This window comes from Lotus japonicus, chromosome 3, assembly GCF_012489685.1.
Source record: "Lotus japonicus ecotype B-129 chromosome 3, LjGifu_v1.2".
Classification (NCBI taxonomy): domain Eukaryota; kingdom Viridiplantae; phylum Streptophyta; class Magnoliopsida; order Fabales; family Fabaceae; genus Lotus; species Lotus japonicus.
Window position 1 is genome coordinate 80997519 of NC_080043.1, and position 21632 is coordinate 81019150.

Sequence of the window (21632 nt, forward strand, 5' to 3'; positions counted from 1 at the left end):
AAAATATTCGAAACAATTTTGAATGAGACATTAGCAAAATATCAGCTACAGAGATACTTGTAAGAGTTCAACTATGAAGGATGCATTTAAACAGACAAGTCTCACAAACTGCCTCATGAAAGAACCAAATGCCCTTTTGAATAATTTTCACTGGGGAAAATACATAATGTACGTGCTAACATTGTCTCTGGGAAAGTAGAAGAAAGAAAAACTCAGTTGTAGACCATATACTTGGGAGTAGCACTGAACTTCTGGTATCCTTTGATGACTTTATTCACTGCATCAAGGAAGTCTTTCTCTGTCACAGTCTTCCTTCGGGCACGGATAGCATACATACCAGCTTCAGTGCATACACTCCTGATATCAGCTCCTGGAGAGAACAAAAATACCATGGTCAGAAAATCAATGTCTAGATTAGAAGCACACAAGCATGAGGCAAAATTTTGGCAGCAAGACATCAGAACATGACAGCAACAAGAAGCTTCAGGAATATCTCAAACACAGATCAAGTTTTAGCAGGAAGTATACAAGCCAAAATACTGAAAAGCTTAGCAGATTGATGGTCCAAAAGTATATGCTCAACTAAAATTGTCCAGTTTTAAAAATGTTCTTACCAGTGGAATTTGGGCAAAGGCGAGACAGAAGTTCAAAACGGATATCCCTTTCACAGTTCATTGTTCTTGTGTGTATCTTGAATATCTGCGTCCTACTCTCTAAATCAGGAAGGCCAAATTCAACTTTCCGATCCAATCGCCCAGGCCGAAGTAGAGCTGGATCTAGAGTGTCAGGCCTAGAGTTGCAGACAAAAAAGACAAAATCAATTAGGCCAACTCACCGGTGGTAAAACTTCCAAATTGAAGAAAGGCATGACATGAAATATTTGCAAGGGAAGTTGTAATGCATCTTTGATTTATATTACTTTTTCTTAGAAGAGGTGAGGAAGTCCTTAAGCAATTAAGAGTGTATGACGAAAGATAATTTAAAAGGGAATTTTAGTACATCATAATTATGGTAAAAATGGCACAACGCATATTTAAGAACACATTCTCATGTTAACATCAATAGTAGAGAACAAAGGAAAAACCATGCAATGGCCAAACCAACCAACCTGTTAGTTGCCATCAAAACTTTGATGTTTCCTCGAGCATCAAACCCATCGAGTTGATTCACAATCTCAAGCATTGTGCGCTGAACCTCATTGTCACCACCAACACCATCATCAAATCGAGCCCCTCCAATTGCATCTACTTCATCAAAAAATACAATGCAGGCCTTCTTTGAACGAGCCATCTATGGGAGATAACAATTTTAGACAAACGATACCATGTCATAGAAACAACGACTAAGAGCCAGTAGAGAGGTCTAAGGCATTTACCTGGAACAGCTCACGAACCATCCGAGCTCCCTCACCAACATATTTCTGAACCAGCTCACTTCCAATAACCCTTATAAAACAAGCATCGGTCCTATTAGCCACAGCCCTAGCCAGAAGTGTTTTGCCAGTTCCTGGTGGACCATAACAGAGAACACCCTTTGGAGGATCAATTCCAAGCTTGACGAATTTCTCTGGATGAAGCATTGGCAGTTCAACAACCTTGCACAGAAATTAAAATTCAGTGCCATGTGACATATTGCATTTGTTGTAACATCAAATATACTAAATTTTCAATAACTTACTTCACGCATCTTCTCAATTTGCTCCTTGCAACCACCAACATCATTATATGTCACATCTGGCTTCTCTTCAACTGTCATCATGGTAACACTAGGATCAATTTTTGGAGGCAACGGAATCTGAATCTGATATTTGTTTCTATCAACCCTGCAATGGTGAAATAAAGGTCAAACAAACAAACATATAACAAGGCAATCAAGTTACTCGTCTTTTTATGGGTCATATTTTAGTATCAAAGTTACTTGGAGCATACCCAACACGCATTCCTTCCTCGATGTCAGTGGGGGAGACTTTGTCTCCTAGCCCAACAACAAACTGTCATCATCAAAGCAGAAGGTGTATCAGACCCAATTTCAAAAGGAAAGGAAAACATTTGCATTTTACATAGAATATACAATAATTGGTCAGCAGGGAATATCTTCATCAGCAAGTGATGCCAAACATCTTCAAATAAATATAATAGACAAGGGGAAAATAAGAAGATTGTTATGAAGATAGGCACCTTTGCAATCTGCTTCACATTGATAACATATTTCGCATCTTCAGAGTTTGGATTGATGATCTTAGTGCATCTTGCCACCTGTTCAATAAATAGCCATATTAAGCAACTAGAACCAATATTAAAAATGTTTTGAATAAATCCAACACAAAAAGGGGGAAGGGGGGAAAACCTGAAGAGGCTGCTCCTCCTGCATCATTTGCTTATCAGAAACAAGATCCCATTGGCTTGGTGCAGCTAATCCAGTATCAGACTCCTTGATACCTATTATTGCAAGCGAAAGCAAGTATCTAAGTGTACAATTGTAAACACCATCCAGCCTATGCAATTAGGATAACCAGTATGAACTTGATGGAAAAAGAATATCAATATAGTATCAATTATTAACTCCTTTTTTCTTTCTTTTTTATTTTAAAATTTTCTGGTTAACAACAGATGTCCACTAATTAATCCTATCACCTTCATTAAGACATAAGATAGAAAATATGTTGAATAAAGACTACTTATTACTGTCAAAAGGGAGGAGAGTAAAAAGGCACAGACGATACCTACCACAGTTGACAGTACCAAGAAAAGATAGAGTAAAGATGCAATTTTCTTTAACTAAACAATCACGGTGATCTACAAAGCAATAATGAAATACTGTAACAAACTAAACCTTTTGCACATACCACATAAGTCATTTACTTTCTTCGCCATATCTTTGATTTCCTTCTCCGCTTTTTTTATGCTTGTGGAATAAGGCCCCAAACCCTGTATAAAGTAAACCAAAATATATTATAGAAGACTGTTCATAAAGACAAAATGGTGTGAGAACCACAGATCATTGAAAAGCATTATCATTCCAGCAACTAAGAGAAGCTAAGCAGGAAAACTCAAGAAACAACTTTTCAGCAAACAAAACATCCCTGAGCTATAACAATTACGAGCTTTTCCTCATCACAGAGTCGAGAGTCCACACTCCACATCAATTCAACACTACATTCAAGCGTAGCTAGACGCACTGTAGCATCTCAGCAACTCTAATCAATTAAGCCTATCAAGCGAGATTAAATGTTTCTAATTAACATCCACATTGAAATCTTTGTGCATCCACATCATGATCTGTGAGTAATTATCACACAGCTCCCAGCTACCCCAAACACCAAATACACAAGCCCTAAAACTAGCAACCACAACTCTAAAACCTACCAAAATCTGAAAAACAACCAAAAGGGAATTCATGTCTTTCATTACTCAGAGTAAACCTAGAATTCCAAAATTACCATAAAGTTACAAACTTTAAGCTAAACCCACGATCCAGAATCAGAATAAAGTAAAATAGGAAACCCTAAACAGAAAATTTCCACCAAAAAAAACACACACTAAGCGATTGGAACCAGCATAATACAAATCTGAAAACAAATTGAATGAGGATTCGATTTTAATATGGAAACAGCACAATGAAAACAGTACGATTGTTACAAGAACGAAAACCTGGTAAACCTAAATCAGAAAGGGGGAAATCGGGAAATTAGGGTTTTGGGCTTACGTAGGTTTTGAGGAGAGCGATGTCATCCTCGTCGAGGGGTCGGGGATTCTTCTCGTCCTTGAGTTCATCTTCGTGATCAATTGTCATTCTTTGCTTCTTCTCTTCACTCCGATTCTGATTTTCTGGTAAAGTTGCAAATTTTCTTCACACAGAAGCGAAACCAGATTCAAGGAACAAAGTGCTTCAGCTTGGTCTTTTATGCAAGAAAGAACTAGAGCAAGAGAGAGAAATATATTTATTTTTATATGTTAGATAAAAAAAAATTTATATAGATGACTTCTCTTTATCAAAAAATTAAAATAATTCATTTAAGTGTGAGATCCACAAAATATATCTATGAGGCAGTTTGGATGAGCTTCTTTATAAGTTCTTATAGAAAAAGAGCTTTTTGTAGAAGCTCTAAATGAAAAAGCTCCTCTTAAATAAGCTATTTAGCGTTTGGATGCACACATACATACGTGCTTATTCAAGTAGAAAGTGGCGTTTGGATACATTTGTATAAGCACTTTTATTTTATAAAATTACGAAAAAGGTCATGATTTTAATATTAATAGATTCAAATATTTAAATACTAAAAAATTTATCATTAAACTATTTATTAGTAAAATTATTTAAGTTATTTTATAAATAAATATTATATTTGTAGCTTTTAATGAAATATTTTTGGCAAAAAATATTTGAACAATGTTTTTTTAAAATAACATTGAAATGTTTTATTTATTTGTGTTAGAAATTTTCAAAAAATTAAATGTGTGTGTACACTAAGCATCTCTACTAAAAAAAATGTCATAATATCATAATGTTAACAATGCTCTAACAATAACGTCAAACCATATCAAGTATCAAATAGTTAATACAAATCATAATTCGTAGTATTGAATATAATCATACCACCTTACAAATAAAAAGACATATCTACTAAAGTATCATAGATAACTAGGAAAAAAGCTAAACTCGTGTTGGAAACATATTTTTGATGTGTTCCCTAATTTGCTCCATTTGCAAGGAACTTTGAAAATCAGGTTCCTCCCATGTAACAGTACTTGGGCCAGCTTCATTTTCTCCTCCTCCATCTTCATTTTCATAATTTGCATCAAATTCTTCATCACTTCTATCATTTCTTCTAATAAAGTTATGCAAAGCCATACAAGCCGTAATGATTTTGTTTTGTGTCTTCAAATCATAAGAAGGCATACTACCTAGTATCTTCCATTTTGCTTTGCAACAACCAAATGATCGTTCAATCACATTGCGAAGACTAGAATGATAATAATTGAACACCTCAACTCTCCCTGTTATTCTAGGTCCATTTCTGAATTGCGGAAGATGATACCTATTTTTTTTGTATGGCCCTAGAAAACCCATAAAAGTAGGGTATCCCGCATCAACAAGATAATATTTACCTAAACAATAAAATATTATCGCATGTTAATACATAAGTGTAACAATATTATATAATTATAAGTTTTAAATATTACGTACCATGAGGAGGATGGGGAAAATGCAATGATGGTCTACGCAGAGCCTCCATAAAAATCTTAGCATCATGTGCAGAACCCTCCCACCCAGCCCAGACAAAGGTGAAACACATGTTGAAATCACAAGCAGCCATGACATTAGTGGTAGTGTAACCTTTCCTACCAATATAAGTTGCCTGGAGTTGAGGAGGAACACAAACTCTTATGTGAGTACCATCTATTGCACCAATGCAATCTTTAAAATAAGGGTAATATCTGACATCATTCTTAATCTCATCAGGAACATCACTAAATGATGAGTCAATAGGTTTAATTATGTCTCTTGCAAGTCCACAAACAGCATTTAGGACGCTATGAAACTGTCTAGATATTGTTTCTCCAGAATGTTGGAATCTCTCCTCTAAATTGCGAACAGAAGCTGGTTGACCCACCATGTATAAAAAAAAGCAACCTGCTCATAAATTCCCACATTGCGAGTTGGCCTCAAGTTATACTTGTTTTGCAACACATCACATAAATGGAAGAAGACATGTTTCTTCATTCTAAACATTTGGTAACAACGAATCGGATGACCATTTAGAATTTCAGAAACCCAACGATAACCTGTTTGATCTGAATCTCTACGTGGACTTTTGACAACATTACTCGTGAAGTAATTCACAACTTCACATACAAGTGCGTACACAACCTTTTTCTTCTCCTCTAACTCTGATGAAGACATCCTGTGAGATTTCATTGTTAAAATTATATCAAACCAATAAAAGTGGAAAGCAAAACTAAAATATCATGTCATAAAATATCCAAACAAGCTCATAGAAGATCACATATCCAAAATTCAGAAAGTCATAACACTAACATATGTCATAAAATATCCAAACAAGACCACATAAGATCGCATATCCAAAATTCATAAAGTCATAACACTAACATATGTCATAAAATATCCAAACAAGACCATATAAGATCACATATCCAAATAAGCCTATTTGTGTTTAGACTTAATCCATCCAAGCTGCAGTGTAGGCTCCTCTAAGGAAAGAAAGATAAGCCTATTCTCCCTTTTGTCCATAAGACTAATGCCCGTGTAAAATAAATCACTCCCACGAGTGAGCCCTGGAAGATTCTTTAGCCTCTCTACACATGCATTGATGTTAGCAGGATCATTTTTAGATCCAGGATCACTTGACTCAAAGCTATTAATAACACGTTCCAATTGACTAGAGAGGTTAGCCGCAGCCCCAACTTTCTTCTCACCCTCTCTACCTCTCTTCCTTTGTCCATTTCCCCTTGAAGATGATGGTTGCGCTGTCATTTCTACCTCAATCCCATGCTCTTCTGTTTCGGCCTCATCAATATCAGCATCAAATGACTCTTCCACTCCAATGCTTTGACCGTGAGAGTCTCTTGAATCTTCAGATGGAGCATATGCTGCAAGACCAATAGCAACTACACCCTTGAATAAAATTTCCATCTCAGGAAAAAATTTCAGACCTTCATCTCTAAACTTTCCAACCTCAGGACTCTCCTGTGAAAAAGAAAAACAATGATTAACACTTGCAAAACTCAGGAAATTGTAGAGCAGATCGTGCAAATACAATAGCTGAAATAAACAGTCATCACACATACCTTGATTTTGGCCTCCCACCATTCATCACTAGCAGCTACTGTTCTCTTAGTTGCATCCCAACCAAGACCTGATTCTATTGCATTAAGCTTTGTCCATAATGCCCAATCTACTTTCAAATGATCCCACTTATTTTTAAATTTTTTATAATCATATGCTAACTTTGTGGCATTGTTGAACTTGGCTTGTATATTTGCCCATCCAGTTCTTGTAAAGTGAGTGTGAGGTCTATTCCCAGCACGTACCTCTTCAACGCACACTTTCAAAAAAATTCCAAGATTCTTATCACTCCAATCTGCTCTCTTTCGTTTCACATGAACTTGAGACATTTCAACAAGCTTTAAGAAACAGTATATAAGTGAATGGTAAGCACATCATTCAATTCAATTAATATTGCAAGTTAACTAACTATCTTTCTTAAACAGCAACCGTTTCAACTTGTCCATGAAATGAAATGCTACCAGAGAACACAGTACATAGATGATGATGCCATTGATAATTGAGAAAAAAGAAAAAAGAAAAAAAAAAGTAGAAAACAGAATCAAACCTAGAAGCAAAAGAAGCTAAAAATCAAACCTACCATTGATAAGTGGGTGTAACATACCAAAGTGAGTGTGAACAAGCAATGCTTTCACATACCTTCTTGTAGAAACTTGGTATTGTAGAAGCTTCAGCACTTTTCTTCTGCTTTTCCTTAAAAATGTCAAGCAAAATTCTCTTTGTTTCAAGCTCTGCAAATTAAAGTAGAAAATCAAAATGGGGTGTTGTCAAGTTCTGCAAATTACAGTTCCACCATGCAATGAAGCATTCAACTTTGAAAGAATCACCCAATTCAATTTTCTTTAGCTTTAATCCTTTGCTTCAATTTTGTTTTGTTGGTCTTTATAGTGTTAAAATTCTTCAAATTGTCACACTTTGATTAGTGTTTACCATATCATTGTTCCTCAAAGTTAAACAGTCATCACACGTAGTCTTATCACTTGTTAACCACTAAGCTTAAAATGATCAGAAGATGACATTAACAAAGTCTCAAAGCATATATATAGCACCATGATCACTAGCCATAAGTTAATCATAACAAATCTACTACAGGGAAACAGAACAAAGAAATAAGAAATAAAATCTAACATAACTACATAAGACACATACAGATCCATGTAATTATAAATATTTTGATTTGATTAGGCTCCATGCCTAATCAGATTTCAGTGTGGTGATTTCAATTTCAATCACAATGTTGAACTGGAAATTTGGGGAACAAATTCACACAAAATGAAAATCACAAAAATCAGAACGCAACCAGATGAATTCGAAATTGGCAAAGAACAGAACCACTAACAGAAAGTGAATCTCTCAAAATTGATAACATAAGCAGGATCAATTATCAAACCCTAATCAGATTATAACATATAAATCCCTTATCCATCAAACCCTAATCGGATTGTAACCTATAAGAACTACAAAAATTAAACCACAAATTTGGGATAAATCAGAATTCAAGATAATGAAAACAGAGTCGCAATTTGATGAATTCGAAACAGACGAAGACGCACCTTGGTAGGAGAAATAGAGAGAAAAGGAACTGCACGATTAGGTTTTGATGAACTGATTCAATTCGAATGAGAATGTCGATGAGTTGAATCCAAAGAATGTCGATCGTGACGGCGGCGGAGGCCGTGACGGCGGCGGCGACGAGATTCAGTGGGGAACCATTTGTGTGCTAGGGTTTAGTGTTTCAGATGGAGAGAATTGAAATGTAGGACAAGGCTTGTCATTCTGATATTTTGCTAAGGGTAATTTTGTCAATAAAGTTTTAGGTAACAGCTTCCCGAAAAAGCAGAAAAAATAAGCTCCAGGACCCAGCTTTTCAAAAAGATCTTTAAGAAGCTTTTTAATAAGTTAAAATAAATTATCCAAACACCACTTTTTAATAAGCTCTAGCTTTTTTTCTAGTGAAAAAGCTGTAATAAGAGCTTATTTATGGTATCCAAACGGCCTCTATATTTATATCTCAAAAATAAATGTCAATAATTTTTTTTTAGATCGGAAAGATATACTACACCTCTCAATCTTCCACTCATTAACTCATGTGTCCACCAGCTCTGGGTAAATTATGTGTCTCCTTAGGTCAAAAACTCAGTTTGGCAAAATCAATGGTCTTTTTCTCAAAAAATGTCAATGAGTCAATCAATTTTTATGTCAAATTGGGAATTGAGAGAACCTCAAATTTGGGCATGTATCTAGGGGTCCCCTTGCTCTATTCTCGGATGACCAAAGATAATTTCAAGTTTCTGGTGGATAAGGTAAGGAAAAGACTTTCTAGTTGGAAAAGCAAAACGCTTTCCTTTGCTGGGAGAATTTCTCTTACGCAATCTTGTCTCCTTAGTCTTCCTGCTTATATCATGCAAACCACCCCCATCCCTATCAGTATCTACAAAAAGATTGAGACCATGTGTAGAAACTTCATTTGGGGATCAACTCCGGAAAAGATGAAATGTCACCTCATCGGATGAGACACTATATACTAACTAAAACTCTCCAAACTATCAACAAAGTGTACATGGTGAAGCTAGCTTGGACCATTAAGCATGATGAGCATTGCTTATGGGCAAAAGTGTTGTGTGCTAAATACAACTTCTCTTACCAGATCAACAACTATCCCCAACCAAAACCTAGCAGCTCCCCAACCTGGAAAGGCTTATGCCAAGTTTGGCAGTATGCAGAGGAAGGAGGCCAATGGGAAATAGGAAATGGCAAAACCATTATGTTTTGGAGAGACAAATGGGTTACTTCTCACACCAACCTCATGGAACACCTACCAAATGAGGATCCTAATTGGAATCTACACCTCCATGTCGCATACTTCATTGTAAACGATGATGGGAACTGGAAGTTAATTAAGAAGTTGCTTCCTCAAGACTCATGTGACAAAATTGCTATGTTGGACCCTCCTAAACCAGACAAGGGTAAGGACAAACTGTTCTGGAAATTCTCAGAGGATGGTAAGTTCAAGATTAGCCATGTTTACCCTCTTTTCCTGGATGAGATTATGTAGGCCCCCTCGCCAACCTTTGAACTAGTCTATAAGTACAAAGGCCTCCTCGAGTGCAATGCTTTCTCTAGAAACTATCACATGGGTGCTTGCTGACCAACAATGAAAGAATGAAACGAAGCATGACCAGTTCCCCTCTTTGCCCTCGATGTCTACAAGCAGATGAGTCAATCATGCATGCAATTTGAGACTGCACTCTTATCCAAGAGATATGAGACTTTTTTCTACCCACAAGAGACTGGAGCAGATTCTATAGCCAAGGGCTCTCCAACTGGCTTGAATCCAACCTCAAAATGAACAATATCCACAAGGAAGGCTGCAAGTGGAACATTCTCTTTGGCATCATAGCTTGGCAAAATTGGAAAGACCGTTGCGATCTCATCTTCAACAATCACATCACGATGCCTGGTAACCTCTAAGTTATAATCTCTAATTATGCAGCAGAGGTAATAAAGAACTTGTCCCTAACTGACATTATTCTAAGTTTTCTCTAAATGAGAACCCTGCAATCTGGTCCAAACCAGCTTCTGGTGTTTTGAAAATGAACATGGATGGCTCCTTTATGCATCAAAATTCAAGATCAGCTTGTGGTGGACTTATTTGAGATTGGAATGGTAGTCTAATAAGAGGTTCCTGCTGCAAAATATTTGAAGGAAATCCCCTCGGAACCGAGCTGGTTGGAGTGCTAAAAGGATTAGAAACAGACCCGGATCTTCAACCTAAGGAATTGGAAATTGAAATTGATTCAAAGGTTGTTGTGTAATTGATCACAACTAGCTGCCCGAGGGACCATCATTGCTACAGGCTAATAGAGAGGATTCACAAGTTAGCTTCCATACTTTTGAAGGTGACCTTTCACAACATCAACAGGAAGGCCAATATTAGTGCAAACAAACTAGCCAACTTGGGTCACCATGCTCATAACTTAGTGTTCAATGGAGAGGATGCCCCTCCCTGGTTATTCCCAATTCTTAGGAAAGATGCTAGAGGGATAGCCTCTTCTAGCTCCTGTTAGTCCTCGGGCTTAAGCCCTCTCTACCTTAACAAAAAAAAACACTAGTACCAAGGAATGAACAGCACAAAGAGCAAAGAAAGTTGAGACAATAGTTCCTTCAAGCTTAATGTTTGGTCAAGATCTTCTTGGCAAGTTGAAATTCTGGCTGAAGTGATTACTGACTGCTAAAACGAAAGATTTTGGTTTTTAACCTCCCGAGAAATGATATTTACATAAATAACAGTATTTTGAAATAATTACAATCTGACAGTGCAACATTTCTATCATATTTCATTTTATCACTTTATGATTAATTCTGAAATCATCCCCTACTTATGTGCCTACAGTTAAGTTAAATTTCTGATGATCAAAATAAGAAAAAAGCAGAAAAAATAAGAAACTAAATTCTAACAAATTCAGTTCTATAGCTGCTAGTCTATAGCTCTAGTTTAATTGTGCTTTTGCAGAAATAGCACCTCAAACTTCAAATTTTCAGCAAAAGAGAAAATCACATTACTACAAACTTAAAGACAAATTGATACAGTTGAACTTATACTATCAAGATTTGTTAGTGAAGTAATCAAAACATAAGAATATGCATGACTTAGAAGTTACTGATAACTCTGAACTAGTGTCTCCCTAAAAATGAGCGAATCAAGTGAATTAAAAAAATTGCCAATGCAATACGTTCCGTTACAAAACTGATGATCAAAAAATGGACTTTTCGTATTTAATAACATCAATGGTGTTCAAATCATATATCTTGCAAATTTTTAGGATGGTATGATGACAGAGACCGTCATGCCCGTCCCCTTGATGAACAAGACTCTCAAGTTCTTTGGATGGTTGCAGCACCTAATTCAGATATGATGAAAACAAAAAGACATCAGTAACACAACAAATGCTTGCACAAGAAATAGTATTGATGTAACTACTTTGAACAATCTTTAAGGAACTAGAGAGAAAAAAGGTTAATAACACACTCTTTGTCAGTAATTGAAATTGTGTGAAATCTAGTGAATCATATGGTCTACTCCTGATTTGGTGTCACCTTAATTTAATGGGACACAAAAATTTCAACCTAAAACAAACAAATACTGTATTGCTAGCACTCCCCTAGCTAAGACGAACACACAGTTCAGTTGATGGCACCATTCTAAAGATATGGATGTGATGACCATATAGAGGTTTGATGCTCTCCACTTGGCCAAATATCCAACCCACTCTCACCCCTAAAAAAATATATATGCTTGCACATCGAATGTATCCAAATCACATAACTTCGATGTTCATTCCAGCTGATACAAGAATGTTGTAAACAAACACAATGAATGAATATACCAAAACCTTCAAAAGAAGTTTTTAGATTATGCATGGAGTCTGCAAGGCAGGTGGAGCACTATGAACTCACTAATCCCAAATAATAGCCAATGCAAGTTTGTAAAATTGTTCTCAACGCAGCTTCGAAATCACTTTCACTTCCAAATATCTTAATTAATACTAGAGTAGAATATCTAAACGCTTACCCAATATGGTTCCTGTGAACTATGGCTTTCATTTTTAGGGTCCTTGAGCTCAGTTTCCTTCTTATCTGTACTAGTGTTTGAAGTCTTGTGGCTATCTGAGACTAGTTGAAACAGCTTCTCACTTCCCTGGGACCAATTATAGGAAACAAAGCAGAGAAGTTTATCCAAAATTCAAGATAAATGGAGTCAAGAGCCAAGCTCCAAACAATAGATAAAAAACCTAAGGATTGAGAATGACACCATCTTAATAGCAGGTCAACATCAATTTAGGGATACGTTCATACATTGAAGTAGAAAGCCAATCCTCCATGACAAATTGACAACCATCCAAGAACCATGCAACTTTTTTCATTCATGCAAATCAAAAGATGTCCGTTTAGCACAGATAATACTGTGATTTACTGTACAAGACTAAAAGCAGTTTAAATTCAAACCATATTTGAGTGAGCCAATTGGATTTACAAACAAACATCCCATGAGTAAGTAAACAAGGTATTCATAATTACTTTAGAATACTAGAAAAACAGCAATATTCAATATGTAGCGAGACTGAGATATAATTATCTTAATCCCTCAAGAGTTTGAAGAATAACTAATGTGACACGACAGGTTGAAAGACTTAGTGGCCTTTGCAGGAATATAACATCTAGAACACAACAACCTAAATTAAAACAGAAAGTCGAGTCATACACGAAGAAAGTCCCTGATGTGACAGAAAACAGACAAATTGACACCAATGAGAGGGGAAGGAAAAGAAATAATTGCAAGGGCTACACAAATTTAGCAGCAGCATATACCTGAAGGGCCCTCCAGTGAGAATAAGTGCGAAATAAAATCCAGAAGAATGGGACATTAGGCAAAGGTAAAACCTGCAATGTAAAATTAAGACAAATGAGCATAAGTTGAAGCGAAGAATGAAATAATTATTGAAGAGTAGAAACACAATCTTGAACAATAACACAAACAATACTATATCAGTATTTAACATTAACTGAACACATACGTACGCTTAATGCAGAGGTCAGCGGAATCAATGAAACTGAACCATAGAAGTATTTACGGTGAATGATCATTCCCCTATAAACAGAAAACAGTTCATACGAAATCAGGATTAACTTTTAAAATTAAATCAAAGGCTGTAGTAGCACATTCCAGTTTAACTTCCAGGTTCCAGCGCCACTAGTAAGGAGTCAGAGAGAGAATTACCTCATAGCAATATGCCTTAGTCTTCGACGAACAAGTTGAGCATTCAAACTGCAAAAATATTGCATTTGTCATAAAAGCTACAAGAAGCAAAACAGCAATGCTAAATTTTGTTCTTCTCATCCACACCATGTTCCCACTTCCCACACATGTGATTTTCAATTGAAAACTATTCAATAGACATAAAATAAGGAAAACAACTTTAATCTATAAAAAAAAAAGAACAGAGAGGCAAAGCAAGTTCTCTCTGACAAGTGATAAGGATAACTGCAATATTTAAAATGAAATTATTACCAAGAAAAAAATAACACCAAGAAGCAAGTAAACACTACTCTCTCATTTCACAGTTCATTCTTTTCCATACTAAACATTAGGAGAATTGAACTACATAATTGAGTAAACTTTTACCAAAATGATCAGTAAACCATAGTAACAACAAATAAACAATTAAACCAAAATAGGAAGAGGAAACATTGTTAGCTATGAAAAGTATAATTTCAAACAAACAACACACAACTACAAGCCAAGTAGGCACCTAAACAAGGTGACAACCAAACCTTGATGGATAAATGACTTCAACACCAGTGACATCCTTCGAAATAGATTTCAAAAAAATCTCTGATGGCTTAACCCGTGACAAAAGCCACAGCCCCAACCTGCAAAAAAAAACTCAAAATCACATTTTCATCTGCAAAACCCCCAAGAAACAAAAATGGTAGGTGAAACAGTAAAGAGAAACCAAACTAACCCATGAATCTTCTTCTTCAAAGATCCAGCAGGTGCCATTTCCAAACCAACCCAAGCTTTATTCATCTGCACCATCCAAAACAAAAAACAAAACTTTCATGAAAAAACAACATACCCAGAAAGCGAAATGGACAAAAAACGAAGTAACGAAGTGAAAGGGACCTTGCTAGATGCATAGTCTATAAGAAGCTCAGCTTTGGCGTTAAGGGGTTTATCAGAAACGTTGATGTTGTTCCATAAGTCTCTGATGGATGAAGGGGATTGAGAGGAAGAAGGGGAAGCGGAGAGAGTGTGATCAATGGATCTGGAGAAGCACCAGTTTCTTCCTCGTATTGGGAACACGATCAATTTGGCTCTCATGGTGGTGATGCAGTCAAAACCCTAGCGCGGAATGTGGTGATCGGGTTGTGGTTTTTGTTGCAGGAAATTGAATTGGATGGTGAATGTGAAGAAGAAGAAGAAGAAGAAGGAGAAGAAGAAGAAGAAGATGGAAATGGAGAAGAAGAAAGGGAATGAATAGGAAGAAGGTGAGAAGCGGCGCTTGCGGTTGTGAAATGGGGAAACTTTAGTACTGTACTATAGTCTATATGTTAATTAAAAGAGTTTAATGGATATGCATATTTAATTTTTTAGTGTATAAAAGAGGAGTAGATTGTAATTTTAACAAAGTTTATTATGGACAAAACATAACAAATTAAAATAAAAGGTATGGAACCCTTTCACTTTAGAGGAATACTAGGGAAATTGTCTACTGTATTATCGGAACCGGTTCTAGTTCTACAATAGGCAATGACCAATTCTGAAGAACACATTGATTATGTAAACAAACAAAAAAATTAATTTGTCTACACATGAATTAGTCTTTCGTTGAATATGATTGTAAGATATACGCTAAGGGCGAGTAGAGACATAACAACCTTAGCCAAAATTGTAAGTGATGAGAAACTCTTCAATACTCCCTCAATGTAAATGCGACAGTTTAAAAAAATTAAAATATATTAAAAGTATAGATAACTAGCCATACATAGGTAGGTGTCGTAATGTAAGTGAAAGTAGTACTGAAGAACTCCATACTCCATGAGTACTATAAAATTTTCTCCAAGTGTGAGAGTACAACATAGGACTCTATATCCTAATAGCATCCTAAGAATCACTCTCACAAATAACATTATGATGACCCAAACCCCAAACTAAAAGAAGACCATATTTGATGGCTAAAAGTTCAACAGAAGAGAGCACGAGCTGGGGAAGAAGCCCGAAAATCCTGCTAACCACTCAGCAGAAGCATTCCTAAGAAGACCTTCATTCAACAAAGGATAAATAGTACAAATTGTTAATTTGTTATGCAAATAGCATCAAGTCCCAAAGGACAATCATCAAACCACACACTTAAATGATTAGAAAGAGCTAACTTAGCCATAAAATATGTTGCAGTATTACATATGTACCACCTGACAAACCTCCAAGGACGTTGCTAACAATTTGCAATCCTCCAGAACCAAATATAAATAGGACTCACTGGCATTATTTGAGTGCCAAATTTAAATGTAAACAAATACTAGATATAAGCCGTTGGACCAAAATTGAATGGTTTGGATTTGTGACTGCAGTGCAGTCGAATACACCAAATTCAAATAAAAAATTATCATCTCATCGTTTGTATTGTTTATAATTGTCAAAATTAATCACATTGTTACACTAATTGTGCTTTTAAAATTGAATGTGAATATATGCTAAACGATAATCAGAATTACAGCAACCATCATGTTGTTAAATAATTGAATATGGTATAGCATTGACAATGGTCTACAGTGAGCTAAGCTCCCCCTATCAGTTCTGTTTCAATTCAACAAGCCTTCCACGAACCCACTTTTTACTTACAACAGCAGGTAATTTAAGCTGTGTTTCATTTTTAATGGACTGAACTCCTAGCACAGTTGGAGAAGGGTCTGTTTTGTATTCACTACTCTGATCCTGTTCTGTTTCCATTTGTTGATCTGACGCACATTTGTCAAGATCTTCTGAAAACTTGTTGTAGTCACTTGATGATAACATTTTCTTACCGTTTATTGGGAGCATATGTGATTGGCTTAGAACTTCAAATTCTGTATCGTTTTCCTCATTGGCCATGGCCAAAGCAACAGAAGGGACATTACTCGCAGTTATCCCTTTTGTATCAATGGATTGAAGTGATTGAATTGCTTCAGCTATAAGCTTTCTAGATTCCATGAGGGAAGCTTGAGCAAAGGGACTCTTCATTTCAGTAGCCTCAAGTGCTTTGGCAGCCTTTTCAGCTTCAGCAATCAATAGTCTGCACAGTTACATCATATTTTATGAATGCATAATAAAAAGTAACTGCTAAAATAGGAATCATAGAAAGCACACCATGTAATTTTGATCTAATCTCAAAAGCAACACATGTGTAACCACTGTTTACTTGTTTAGTGAATTCACAATGATCATAGAAATGAAAATACTGTCAGCTTAATGAAAAAAGGGTTTTCTTGTACTTCAAAACATTGATAAGACTCGGTCATTAGTTTTGAAGCTCCATGCCCATATAGTTCAAGTTGACATTCAAATTTAATCATCTGATCCTCTATGAAAATCAATGTTACGTCACCTTTAGTTTGAGGTTTGAACAGTTTATCATTCTGAATAAAGGTTACCCATACTTCTGAACAACTTTTTACATCTAACCCTTAAAATTGTTTTTGTCAACTTTCATCCACTATAACACCCATCTTCACTTCTGCATAGATTCTAAGGCTAGCAAATTGATCAATAATAAAAAACATACATATCATATCTTAAAAGGGAAGTTGCAGCGATAGAAAGATTCTAATTATATTACGGACCAACCACCTTAATATACTATAAGCACTTTAACTCTGTAATCCATATCAATAATCCTAGAACTCATTTATCGCCATTTTTTTCCTTCAGCATCTAAATTTGCTTTCGTTAATATCCTTCTGGGTATGTGCTCTACTTCCTGCTCGACATATGTGTTAATAGGCGCTCTGAGAATCAACCTCACTTCAAGTTCATGAAGGAGGCTACTGATTAACTAGATATGTTAAACTGTTTCATCAATGAGCTAAACTATAATGGTCCTAAAAGAGAAGGGAAAACACCCACACAAGCTATAGAAAAATACACAAAATAATTGATTTTAATTTCGTTGAGAAGAAAAATAATAAATGACTGATATATGATAAAAAGTTTACCGAGCTCGCTCAATGGCTTTGTTCAGTTTGGTTTCTGCAACACCTCTCTGGGCTTTAACGCTCTTCATCATATCCAGCTTAGGACTCTCCAAATGATCCTTAAAGGCTGGGAATTCAGCATTGCCTGAGGAGATCAGGTTAAGAATTCTGGTTCCACTTTCAACACTAATGTCATTAGCAGGATCCTTTTCCATTACAGTGTTACTCCTTGTGGACTGTCCATCATCACTTGGCCTTCTTCTTGGCTTCATTTCAGCTCCTTCAATGTCATGATACTTGGCCTTTGTAGTGTAACCTTTTCTGCGGTATTCCTGATTGGCAGAAAAATACTCAGAAATCCAGCTGATATATTTTAACCAGATAGTACAAATTTAAAGCTGAATAAGCATTGAATTCAGTTTGAACTGCCAACTTTACAGGATATAACTAAAATATATCTTGTCAACCAGGAGGAAAGTAGCGATGGGAACAAGAAAGAAATAATGTTTGTTATTCTCAAATTTGATTATTCTTGATACAAGTGTTTGGAAAACCCTGCATGTCTATTTTATATCATTTGGTACCACACAGAAGCTGACATATCATATTGCGAAGATAAGGCTGAAGATAACAGATACCTACCAACATGTTCTACATTTTTGGCATAGGTAAACAATTGCAAATACAAATGAGTGTCATTAGGTGACAACATATGGTTCCTGACCTTTGACATAAACCCTTGACTGAACTTCATAACAGATTCAGCATTTATTGGAAAACAATTAGTAAAAAGGTTGGCTTATAAGGGTTTTACACCTAAAACCAAAGCCAATTTCTAGAGAAGTATTAAAAAAACATATATTACTATCTACTAGTTTTACCACTCAGCCCCATATTCAGATTGCTCCAGAACATTATAGAAACCAATTACAAGAAATTTGTTTTCACAATATTCATTATCTTACGGAGCTTAATAAGAAAAAACAGGTAATGATATCAGTACATGCCTAAGATTTTAAATACTAGAAAGATCGGATCATCCTAACTTATACCTGATGCACCAGAGGGGAAGCATTCAGTATCTTTTTTGAAAAAAGAAAAAGAAACTAATAAGTGTGTTACATTAAAACATAATCAATACCACAGTCTGAGAAGCTTTCAAGTCAATCACAAACAAAAATAATTTCTATGCAGTTATTAGACTCTATTAGTGTGCTAGCCAAGAGGAAGAACTAGTATGCTTTTGGCTGCTATAATGTAGAAACCATAAGCCATGAAACTTACATATATGTATATACTATATACACAAACACACACACTTACAAGATCTACAGAGATTGCCTCTGCAACTTTTCTTCTTTGTCCAGAAGTCCAGGGTGTTGTTTTGCTACCTGGTGCCCTTGGCATTTGTTTCCTTTGTTTGACACTCACCAGCAACTCCAGCTTCAACTCTTCATACAAGGTTTCATAGGAATTCCATTGCAGCTCTTTCTGATCAACATAGCCTTCTCTAGAAGCTTGTGCAATTAAATTCTGCCACTCAAGGCAGCAAGTTTCCTGAACCGCCATCTTTTCTCGCCTCCTTTGCCATCTCATTTTCACTCCAGCAGCTATCTTCTGCTTTCTTTCTGCACTGTGCAATCAATGAAGAAGGCTGAGCCCAGTAAAATTCTATAAATAATAGAAGTGACCATCCAAAAAGGACAATTTATTAGTAGTAAGTAACAAAAAACAATAATCATGGAAAAGCATTTACTTACGAATGTGCATTCCTAGGATTAACCAACTTCATTTTGACCTGCATTACAAAATTTTATCAACCAAAATTAGTTAAGAAAATATCTAAGGCAAAACTGAAAAACCTGATCACCATTCTATGATTATCTTATCGATACCTAATTAACTATAGAGATCTCTGTCACCAAGTAATCCCCAATAGACTTAACTAAGAAACTGATCAGTGACACCCAAGACAAATAGTATATACACAAGATCAAGCAGAATTTCCTATCAAAAATAATTTCTTTTGCGCATTAAAATGTCCAATCAGTGCCTGAATAATTGAAAATCTGTAAGTATAAAAAGGATTTTGTAAACTAAGAATCAAATTTTCTTCATCAAGCATAAAAATATTCTTACATGACATCACCTTAGGACTCTGCATTGCAAGTCTTGTTCTTTCCTTGATTTTCCGCAAAGTTTCTGCTCACATTTAACACACAACCAATGTTAGAAGACCACAATACAAAAAAAAATAGAGTGGACACTGATGCAAAGGCAATAAGGATTCAATTACCAGCACTGTGCTTTGACAGCTTTCTCCCCTTGTTCCATGGTGTATTTCCTTTATTGGCTTTTGAAATCCTCATCCTTCTCAACTTCTCCCTTTCATCAAGTCCTTCAGAATCTTCATAACAAGATTCAAGCAACATCTTGGAACCCAATACTTCACCTTCCTCTCCAGCTACCCTCTTAGGTTCAAGGGTAGTAGTAGCACAAGCCTTTACTAGAAATCTTCCACACCTTCTCATCTCCACACCCCCCACATCAAAGTTGCCATTATTAAACTTGTCCAAGAGTTTCCAATCACAAGAAACTGATGATAGTATTTGCAACCTGGGTGAACACAGAGCATATTGGAAGGAGGGATGTGCATTTGCAATCCCTGCATACCCAAAACAAGAATAATTAGGTCATTTAATTTGTAACAAGTGATGCAAAATTGATATCAAAGATTGCATTTTTAAGCATAAAAAGGGACCCCATATGAGAAAAGAGTGAGAAAAGTGAGAATACCAACCAAAGGCATGGAAGCTCATTCAAACAGTGAGTGGATAACTATATCAGTTGTGTCATGTAACATTCCTCTTGTCTCTTGTTTTTGAAAGTGTTGGTTGGGAGAAGAGTGACTGAGGAATCAGCCACCCCAAGAAGGAAGTGAAAGCTACCACAGGAATTGAATGGTGTCACCACTCACCATTCACCACTCAAGAAGCTCATTCACCTTCTATCACCCTCCAAATGGGCCTCATGGACCTGTGTTCAATCTAAATATGTATTCAAGTGACCCAAAAAAAATTATTTGTTTTGAAGATATTATTTCAAAAATATCTGAATAAACAATTTATAGTTGGAAAAATTTATTATGGACCAGTTTGGTGGTCTAAACTTAGACCATCCACAATGGATGGTTGAATTGATTGTTTAATGTTGTTGAATTTTGTTGAAGGGGTTTAGTGGTTGTTGAAGTTGGTTGAAAGGGAAGAGAGAGAATAAAATTGTTGAAGATTTTCAACAAAAATAAAGAGTCTGCGGTGTTCCACGTGGCGCGAGGCCAGTGGCCACAGCAGGCGCGTGTAGAACACGCGCAGACAAGGCGCGTGCAGGAAAGAGAATTTTTTTTTTATTCTCCTGCCACGTGGCTTCCTCTGATTGGTTGCTCCAGATTTCGTTTTTCCTTATCTTTTGAACTCAATTATTTCATAAAAAAAAAATTTCTGAAAAAAAAAAATTATACCAAAATTCATGATTTTTTTTCTCTATAAATAGATACTTGGTTCGTATGATTTGGACACAGAAAAAAAAAACCAAGTTTTTTCACTCTCTTATCATCTCTCTCACCATCTTATTTATCTATCTATTAGCATTTGTATTGAAATGGATCCCAACAATCACCATTTCAACACCCAGAATTCTTCAAACAACCCATTTTACATCGATAAGTGTTTATTGTTTTAATTTAATTTAAATCGATAATTGTAATTTTATGTAATTATAAAAACAAAAATATAAAATTAAATAAAAATGTGAAATAAAAAAGTGGTGGGGTAGGGTGAGTGGTGGGGTAGGGTGTTGAGAGTTAAGTAAAACCATTGGAGTGTGTAATTGTTGAGAGTTTGTTGAATTGGAGAGAGAAGATGATGTGAAGTGTTGGGAAGAGAAAAAGTGGGGTAGGTTAACCATTGTATATGGTCTTACACCACTACCTGTTGACCTGGTACTGGAGGTAATTTTGTATTTTTTGAAATTTTGAAAAAACAAATAATTAATATAAAATAGAATGATTAGTGAATGTTAATTTATGATTTAAGCTA

At 35.8% G+C, this 21632-nt stretch overlaps 5 protein-coding genes across 5 annotated transcripts; all 5 read right to left on the bottom strand.

Annotated features, from left to right (window-relative positions):
• Positions 1 to 4: 4 nt before the first annotated feature.
• Positions 5 to 3906, bottom strand: LOC130746383 (26S proteasome regulatory subunit 7). The gene is made up of 10 exons (XM_057598995.1): positions 3706 to 3906; positions 2846 to 2927; positions 2347 to 2438; positions 2178 to 2255; positions 1929 to 1990; positions 1678 to 1822; positions 1376 to 1594; positions 1109 to 1290; positions 615 to 790; positions 5 to 370 (listed from the first exon to the last, which is right to left on the bottom strand). The coding sequence occupies exons 1-10, from the start codon at positions 3790 to 3792 to the stop codon at positions 213 to 215; spliced, it is 1281 nt and encodes a 426-aa protein (XP_057454978.1). The 5' UTR covers positions 3793 to 3906; the 3' UTR covers positions 5 to 212.
• A 695-nt stretch (positions 3907 to 4601) lies between these two features.
• LOC130744825 (uncharacterized) lies at positions 4602 to 5617 on the bottom strand. Its single transcript, XM_057596980.1, has 2 exons — positions 5188 to 5617; positions 4602 to 5108 (listed from the first exon to the last, which is right to left on the bottom strand). The coding sequence occupies exons 1-2, from the start codon at positions 5615 to 5617 to the stop codon at positions 4654 to 4656; spliced, it is 885 nt and encodes a 294-aa protein (XP_057452963.1). The 3' UTR covers positions 4602 to 4653.
• A 315-nt stretch (positions 5618 to 5932) lies between these two features.
• On the bottom strand, positions 5933 to 7545 carry LOC130746384 (L10-interacting MYB domain-containing protein-like). The gene is made up of 3 exons (XM_057598996.1): positions 7447 to 7545; positions 6810 to 7145; positions 5933 to 6708 (listed from the first exon to the last, which is right to left on the bottom strand). Exons 2-3 carry the CDS (start codon positions 7134 to 7136, stop codon positions 6166 to 6168), a joined length of 870 nt encoding a protein of 289 aa, XP_057454979.1. The 5' UTR covers positions 7137 to 7145; positions 7447 to 7545; the 3' UTR covers positions 5933 to 6165.
• Positions 7546 to 11342: 3797 nt separating this feature from the next.
• Positions 11343 to 14901, bottom strand: LOC130746385 (uncharacterized protein C23H3.12c). Its single transcript, XM_057598997.1, has 8 exons — positions 14492 to 14901; positions 14331 to 14395; positions 14140 to 14238; positions 13586 to 13633; positions 13387 to 13456; positions 13177 to 13248; positions 12380 to 12505; positions 11343 to 11708 (listed from the first exon to the last, which is right to left on the bottom strand). The coding sequence occupies exons 1-8, from the start codon at positions 14687 to 14689 to the stop codon at positions 11562 to 11564; spliced, it is 825 nt and encodes a 274-aa protein (XP_057454980.1). The 5' UTR covers positions 14690 to 14901; the 3' UTR covers positions 11343 to 11561.
• Positions 14902 to 15819: 918 nt separating this feature from the next.
• Positions 15820 to 20560, bottom strand: LOC130746386 (uncharacterized). The gene is made up of 7 exons (XM_057598999.1): positions 20339 to 20560; positions 19835 to 20203; positions 19688 to 19740; positions 19299 to 19336; positions 18862 to 19171; positions 17560 to 17870; positions 15820 to 16640 (listed from the first exon to the last, which is right to left on the bottom strand). The coding sequence occupies exons 1-7, from the start codon at positions 20355 to 20357 to the stop codon at positions 16160 to 16162; spliced, it is 1581 nt and encodes a 526-aa protein (XP_057454982.1). The 5' UTR covers positions 20358 to 20560; the 3' UTR covers positions 15820 to 16159.
• Positions 20561 to 21632: the final 1072 nt, after the last annotated feature.